The 8,504-nt window shown below is 34.9% G+C and overlaps 1 protein-coding gene across 1 annotated transcript; it reads right to left on the minus strand.

Moving 5' to 3' along the window:
- Positions 1 to 2,083: 2,083 nt before the first annotated feature.
- Positions 2,084 to 8,504, minus strand: LOC109338502 (zinc finger CCCH domain-containing protein 48-like). The gene is made up of 9 exons (XM_019575762.1): positions 7,717 to 8,504; positions 7,175 to 7,270; positions 6,039 to 6,128; positions 5,829 to 5,930; positions 4,348 to 4,494; positions 4,074 to 4,193; positions 3,903 to 3,962; positions 2,800 to 2,897; positions 2,084 to 2,573 (listed from the first exon to the last, which is right to left on the minus strand). Exons 1-9 carry the CDS (start codon positions 8,149 to 8,151, stop codon positions 2,429 to 2,431), a joined length of 1,293 nt encoding a protein of 430 aa, XP_019431307.1. The 5' UTR covers positions 8,152 to 8,504; the 3' UTR covers positions 2,084 to 2,428.

Consider the following 8,504-nt stretch of genomic DNA (forward strand, 5'->3'; position numbering starts at 1 on the left):
TTGACCTTTGACAAGGCATGGGACTAAAGTGGATAGGAATAAAACTTGTGGTGATAATGAGGTTTGGGTTTGGGTTGGTTTGGACTTTGGAGAAGTCAGTGGCATTGTGGGGGCAATATGATAAAGTCATGTGAATAAAAGATGAAAAGGATTTTGCCACCGAATTTAAGTGCAGATTGTAGCTAGGCATGTAGACTTGGGTGGCGAAAATATACTCATTTTCTATTCACATTGAATATGAGCATTGCATTATTTCATTTGAGATTATTTTTTTGATACTATTAAGGGTATCTCCTTACTATAATAAATTAATCAATTTTGGAGTGTGTAATTACCCCTCCCAACAAGTGATGCTCTCAAGAATCAAAATATTAACATTTGGTCATTTTAAGGATCTAATGTGGCCTTATATTACTAACGAACACCTTTTAGTCATTTATTTATTTGAGATTATGGGACATCTTTAATGTTTTTGAAACTTTAGCAGATCATGTTTTGTTGATTTATTGAGGTGTTAGCCCCAAATTTGGAGTTTTTTTTCTCAAAACAGAAAAGATTTTTAAAATTTAGATTAGTAGATCTTCAGAACAAAAACCCACCAAAACATAGATGTAGCAAAAAGAACAATAATTGAGTGTATTTTTATGGGATTTATTTCCAATTAGTTTGAGGTGAATTAAGGAAGTTAATTAATATAGTTAGTAATATTAAGTTCGGTTGACAATTAAATGAATTTTTTTCAAAACTGCTCTTTATTTTTACAACTTACTTTCTTTCTTCTCAACTAATTATTTGATGAATTCATATTATTTCTCTATCCTCTCAATTAATAATTATAATTTTGTAAAAAACAATAATAATTAATGTACTCAAAAGTCAAAACTCGTCGACTAAAACCAAATTCTCAAAAGGTCATACAACATTTTTTAAGGAATCCAAGATAAAAATATCTCATTGAAAAATGGTGCATTAAAATGTATGGGTTTTATTAATAAGTGTCATTCGAGCATTGTTTAAAAAATATTTACTTTTCTCCAAAAAAGAATTAGCTGCTAGTCTTGGAAAATCAAATCCAACAATTTATCATTTTCCAAAATATATTAAAGACCTCATTATAATTGTTCTCGTTTTTGTCACAAAAGAGTATAATATCTATGCAATGACATTTAAAAATTTATACATAGTCAGTATATCATTCATTATTCATTTGTGTATTACGTGCTTTTATTTAAGGGTCAATGATAATTAAAAATAAACAACCGATTATATAGTGACAGTATAAAAAATTCTTATATTGTATACATCTTTTTTTCTTTCCAAAATAAGATTTTAAAGGCTGTAGTTTCTATGCAAATATATGTATGCTTAATTGTTGACCTAAAATAATGACAATATGATAGCACCATTACTCATTTACTCTGTTCATGTTGCTCTCTAGTACTAGACATTCTCACGGTTCTGAAAATAGTAAAGATATGAAATATGTGTGTTGTGCAAATAAGAAAATATGATGGATGTCATATAATAATGTTACTTAAGTTTATTTAAAAAAATCGGTACCGATGAAATTTAAAAATTGTATTTATTGTAGGTTCATATTTATTGAGCAACTAATTTAATCCATTTATAAGTTTAAATGTTTCTATCTAGTAAACTCGAAATCCATTTATGGCCACGAGTGTTGGTTCGTGAGTAAATTTTAGAGGGAGAAAATGAAAGAAAGTGTTTAACAGTGATGAAAAACACTTATAAGGTATATTGAAGTTTTCCCACTTTTTGTTTCAAAATTCAACTCGGAAAAACGGATGTTAAATGTATGCTAGTCACAAAGGACCATAACTCAAGTCGGGTCTTTTAAACAGCTAGAACAAATAGAGCAAAGGAGAAAGCAATTTGAGCATGTGCAGAAACAGGAACAAAAAAAAGTATAAGAAAAAGATCTATTGTACATAAATAAACTTCAATAAAAACCATAATATCATATCATAAATCATGTCTTGAAACACACCATGTAAATGTAAATTTCATTTAAATCTTAATCCATGAAATGAACGATACAATAGACAAAAATAAGATTGTATGATTACTTCTTAATGCCAAGTAATTACCATTTATTTGGTGTATACATATGCATTGGAGGGTGTTGGGTAATAAATGGTGTGAATTGCAAAATGTTACAAAATAGCATGCCTACTTAAGCACAAGCTTTGTGCCAAGGATACTCACTTAACACTAAAATCATAGCTCAAATTCTAGAAGTAAAACTACTACCACAAACTTTAAATTACACACTCCCTCCCCCTCTCATTTTTTTCCTCTTCCCAATCACAATATCACCATGAAATCCCTTCTTGCAGCAAAAAATTACAAAAAGGAAGACCATAAAAGCTACCAAATCAATTAAAAGGAAAGCATTATATTTGCCACCTCATTGGATTGAAGTAGTTGGCTCAGCTATCCAATTCCACACTTTTACTTGACCAGTTCCATCACCAGTGAAGAATATGCCACCAGGCCCTATCTGAATTGCTCTTACTTCCTGTTTTGTGAATATCTTGCCTCTCTCTGCAAATCTGAACAACAAATGGACCAAAGAATTAAGAATAAGTTCCCTTTTATATTCTAAAAGAGGAATTAATAACTTGTAAAAATATGAAGCTTGTAAACCATTGAAAAGAATCAGAAGCCAGCTTTTCTGGTATAAAGCTTCTGCTTTTATCAGTAAAACGATAAATTTCAAAATACTCGACATCAAAAAAGAAGCAAATGAGAGTTAAACAAAGGAGGAGAGATACTGACGATGGCAGATCATAGAGGTGTACAGTATTATCATTGCAAGAACACACCAAAATGGGCTTGCCTTGTGAATCATGCATCCCACAGAGAGTAAGTATACCCTACAGGCAGAATACAAAAACATCATAAAAAACATCATGAATGCGACCCCGTACCCTATAGCAAATCCCTCTAGCTGCAAATTGTTTATAAGAAATATTAAAATAATATACAGTTATGCACCAATTTGAGAATACAAAAAACAATAAATGCTTTCTGTTGTAACAATATTCAATAAAAAATTATTGGTTATGCAGGGGACAATAGTTACTCATGGTATCCCTTTAATATGATAAATACAAGACAAATATAGAAACAGAAACTGATACATATTGTTTTTTAATGTTTTAAAAGTTTGTTATACAGAGCAATTTTAATGTGACACTAACACATGCTGATCAAGCTCCAAAACTTCTTCCCCATTGGCTATTCAGTTGTGCTCTACTCATTACTCAAGGATGCTTTAGGGGAACTGCTATTTCAGATATAAGAGAGATTTGTAAGCCATGTTGAACTTGAGTTTTTTCCCTTGGTTTATTTCCCTCTTTTCTCCATGACAAAATTTGTATTTATATAAAATAAAATCTAGTAAAACATTTACAATATCATGTATCACAAAGGAATAAATTTTAAAAACAAAAATTCATTATATAGAAGCCTTTGTGGTCAAATCCCTATTAGGATAGATTCCAAAATGGGTCATTCTCATTGTCAGAAGCTTGAATAAGGTTTTTGTAATTTTTAAATTATGGTGATATGATTTCAATAAGAGGGTAGGCTTAGCGCAACAGTAAGGTTGTTGCTTAGTGACCATAAGGTCATGGGTTCAAATTCTAGAAACAGTCTCTCCACTTGTATGGGTAAGGCTGCGTACATATACCCTCCTCATACCCCACTAAGTGAGAGTCTCATGCATCAGGCTGCCCTTTTTTATGGTGATATGATTTCAATAAGGTCATAATTCCTAAGATCGCAAGGTATCAAACATCCACATTTCAAACTGGAACAGCAACATGATATCATATGTAATTCCAAGTATCAATGAAAACAAATGAATTTATACTTACATGTTCCTCCTGGTGAGTGTATGTGACTTCCAGGTTTCCACTTTCTGTGGCAAACCACACCTGCAGAACCCAAAAGAAATACATCCAACAAAAATTATTACATAACAAATCTTCTGATTTATAAATATTCATTACATCTGTACACTATCAACAAAATAGTGTGAAACCAACCTTGACTGTCTTGTCGAGTGAACAAGATAAAAGGAACTGGTCCCAGCAGAGTATAGACATCACCACAGAAGTGTGCTCTGTCAGTGTCTGTAAACACTGCAGGGTTTCAAGGCTCCAGACCTGAAAGGTAGCAAACGGTTAAAAGATGAAATCTAACTAGCAAACCAAAACCTACTACTACATTGCTTTTAAAGAGTCTAAACTCTAAAGCAAAGCGCCATAAGAGGATTAGATGCTTAGGGCAGAGAGTTCTTTGATACCAAGGCATACTTACTCTTATTGTGTTGTCCATTGAACCAGAGTAGAGTCTATTAGCTCCAACAACTAATGAAACAACACCATGGGAATGACCTTTAAGTGATGCAGCTGGCTCAAAACAGTTGGCAGTTAAATTAAACTTCCAAATTAATATAGATCCATCCTGAAAGAGAGGTATTTCACTTCAGATTAAAAATTAAGACGATATGCTAAAGCCAGGTAAAGATGTAAACAAACCAATTTAATTTCATTTTAAAAGCAAAACTTCATCGAATTGGGATTCAAATTACAGATCCTAATTGGGCCCATTACAAAGCATGGCTACCGCCTATCTACCCCATACTTCAAGGGAGATTAGATATCATACAATAAGCAGGGAGATTAGATATCATACAATAAGCAGGGAGATTCTACATGCATTCTCTTTCGCCAATTTTACATCATCTAAGTTACGACCTCCAATCCTCTTCACAACCCATGTCTCAATAGTTTCTCACACTCACACCCCAAGCCTAACTAACAGAAAACCAACTGCTAGGCCAACCATGTCTAAAGAATTTCACATGAGTTACTATAGTGGTTAATTCTTTGTGCCCGTATGGCATCACCAAATCCATCACGTATCTAATGAGTTAGAGTATGATGGCCTCCCACTCAAATGTCCAACAGAGAGGTCATTGTTAAGCCTAAAGGCTTATTGCCCAAAATCTCCACAAGGTGGATGTGGTATCCCCAGTTTCCCACAGTTCCAGCTGAACTTAGCTTCGGTAACATTTCGTCAAGCCCCAAATCCAACTAGCATAAGACAATCAGTGTGCCAACCACATGAACTAAAGGGCAAACCTTAGTCATTTTAGTAACTAGTTCTTAGTGCTTACGTAGCATCATCCAATCCTTTACATATGCAATGAGGGACATACGGTGCCACATAATTACTTCCAATTCCAATCATATCATCCTTGGTCCCCTGCTCATTCCCCTTACAATTCTGAAAGTTAAATGTTCTCAGGAAAGTGGGTAGCAGCAAAATTTAATCCATAATTATACATAAGCAAATTATCTTAAATGATTTACCCTTATTTTCAAAAGAAGCCACCCACACATTTAGTATACATAAGCAAATCGTCTTAAATGGTTTGCCCTAATTTTGAAAAGAAGCCACCCATAAATTTATTCATTTAATATGATAATGTCCATACTTCTCTGTCCAAATATCCCTTAGCCCTAAAATCCACCCCAAGATTCTCATCCCTAAGTAAGTCAGGAAAATTTAGTCCCAAAATATGCGATATGATATTCTATAAAGTTCAATACATGGAAAGACCAAAATCACTTCTTCATTACATCCAACAGGTCCTAAGCATCCATAAGATAATCCTCATCCGAAACAATGATTGCATCAGGAAAAAAAGCAAGAATCTGAAAATTGGAAGTCAATGGTTGTACTAGTGGGGAAAATTGTATAGTCTGTAGTCAATGGAAACATAAATGATTTACCTGTGTACCAGCAAAGAGCATATCATTAATCACAACAAGAGCATAAACTTGTCCGACGGGACCACTCAGACTTAGCTCCATCAAATTTTCTGTGTTCCAGGCCTGCATTCCGAAGTAATCAACCAAACAGGACATCAGTCATGATCCTGCTGCTATAAGTGGGATGAAGACTGTGTAAAAAAACAAATGCCTATGTGAACCCTTTCTTACCTTGACAGAATTGGGTATGCCAACAAAAACCCAAGGACCTTCACTGATCATGCAACCTACTTCGCCTCCAAGATTGATCACAGCTGTACACTGCATAGGAACATAAACAAAAAACCAGATCCCGATTACTTTTTCTTTCATATGAGTTCAAAAGTACAACTAAGGGAAAAAAGGAGTGAAATGTTCATTGCTGACTTTGAATTTGGAAATTTGGAAAGGAAATAGAGTGAAAAGTGATAACAATTCTAAGTAGTCAATCCTGGATAGCAGAGCAAAGTGGCAGGGACCAAAAAATGCTATAGCAGGATAGCGAGTAGCAAGATGGCCACTATTGGGACATTTAGGGAAACAATATAAATAATTTATAGTAGACATGTATAAATGTTCAAATATAAAAAATACACAATTAAAAGATATATTTATAATCAATAATCAAAAGTGTTTCTTAAAATAATTAACTAGAAAGTATTTTGAAGAATTAGAAGAAAACACAAGCAGGGGACATAAAAGAGAAGGCGAAACCCCAATAAAACTTTGATTTCTTAGTTGCAGAAGAGAAACCATAATATATATTATATATAATGTTTTAAACGCCCACGTATAAAACAAATATATCATATTAATGTTTTAAAAGTTCGCACATAAGACAAAACCCACTGCAAAAGGCAAGTCACAAAACAACTGTATAAAACTTACAAGACAAAAAGTCAAGACGTGAGAGATAAAAAACACCAGGTCAATTAATAACATTTAGTATGTAACAAAAGGTTTGAAGCGAGTTAAAAAATAAATCACACTGGCTCATCATGACCCAATTGGGTTGTGCAGCAACTTAGGGTTTTTGAATGAGTTGAGGAGCTTCATTTTCGTGCAGTCATCCCTGTTGCAGACAAATCTCGCTGTGAAACCCGCTATTGCAGCCTCGACAGTGGCCCATGCCACTTACGGTGCAGAAACGTGACGCTATTGGCACTGTCAATACCGTCGCGGCACGATTGACCAAATTAAATCAATTTGAAAACCAAAAAATATTATAAATAGATTCTTATGTTACACTAAGAATATCCTTGTTTCATTGATAAGTATCATGTAGAGAACTGTATGACAATGATCAACAAACACCAATAGTAACAAACCTGTCCAGACTGGCAGTCCCAAACCCTTACAGTCTCATCAGTGCTTCCTGTATAAAGCTTATTCGAACCAGAGGGAAAGGCTATTCCACTCACAACCTGTTCATTCAACAAAACCAAAACGTGTCCGGTGTCCCATCATTACTACTATTAGCCATAAAAATGCATATTTCATAAACATGTATGCAAATAACAAGTTTCAGAATTCAGAATAGGTGATGTGAATGTATACTCTTGTTCCCAGTGAACCATGTAGGCGGCAACATCTCCACCATTCAAAATTTTAGAAGTGTATATAAAATTTTCAATGGTGGCAATGTTACAGGGACAAAACTTAATGCACAATTCTTTGGGTATTTGTGATGATGTTTTAGTGTTCTCCCATAAAAACCTAACATTTGTAACAGCTCATTGATGCATAACATGTCCAACAGTTTTTGAAAACAACACAAACATCTACAGAACTGTAGCATGTTGCAATGCATAGGATTCACCACCAACGTGATCCTATAGTAACATGATTCTTCAGCAAAACAAAAATTTACCTTCTTATGGCCATCAAGCTGAGTCAACAAAGAAAACCCATCTCCTAAACTCCACGAATGAAGGAACTTACACCTCTCTCCGAAACTACAATTCCCTTGAACCCAATAATTACAAATTTTCTCAGCCTTCTTAACTACTTCTCCGCCACGGCCACCACCTCTACCACCACTGCCGCCTCTTCCCCCACCGCCACGCCCCCACGTGTTGAAATTCGATGTCCGGCGCGGAGGACCATTAAAGCTTAAATTTTCAGCAGACCCATAAGTCCTTTTAGAAGGGGCACCATTGGAATTGTGAGGAGGAACCTCGCTATGAAGAAACATACAAGGGTGGCGATTGCACTTCCCAGCTTGCCAATGATAACACACTTTCTGGTTTCTTGGGTCACCGCCGAGTCTGTTGAACACGCGCTTGTTGCCCCCATCTACGTCCATGGATTTGAATGTGTAAAAGGGTAGTGGTTGTTGCGAATTGGGATTTCTTTTTATGAATTGGTGTTGTAATCAGAAGGAAGAGAGATGAAAGATTCAACCTTTGTTGAATTGGAATATCTCAAATTGACACGGTGCGAGAGATTGAGAGCGCGTGAGTGTGATGGTGTGAACTAGGAGGAGGAGGGAGGTGTGGTTTGATCATCAATTTGTGGTGCTGGACTTGGAGGGAAAGTTCCAATTGTTGAGATTAGGGTTCGAAGAATGAAGCTTATAAAAAAACCTATTAGATGCAGTGTTTGAGTTGGAAGTGAGTGGTGAAGGAGTGTAATAAAGAGATTTAGGGGTGTAATGAT

This window comes from Lupinus angustifolius, unplaced genomic scaffold, assembly GCF_001865875.1.
Source record: "Lupinus angustifolius cultivar Tanjil unplaced genomic scaffold, LupAngTanjil_v1.0 Scaffold_27_15, whole genome shotgun sequence".
Taxonomy (NCBI): domain Eukaryota; kingdom Viridiplantae; phylum Streptophyta; class Magnoliopsida; order Fabales; family Fabaceae; genus Lupinus; species Lupinus angustifolius.

Coding starts and splice junctions, on each gene's coding strand:
- LOC109338502 (XM_019575762.1), bottom strand. CDS start 8,151: ATGGACGTAGATGGGGGCAACAAGCGCGTGTTCAACAGACTCGGCGGT. Junction 7,271..7,716: donor AGCTTGATGGCCATAAGAAG/GTAAATTTTTGT, acceptor TTGAATGAACAG/GTTGTGAGTGGAATAGCCTT. Junction 4,194..4,347: donor CAATGGACAACACAATAAGA/GTAAGTATGCCT, acceptor GCTACCTTTCAG/GTCTGGAGCCTTGAAACCCT.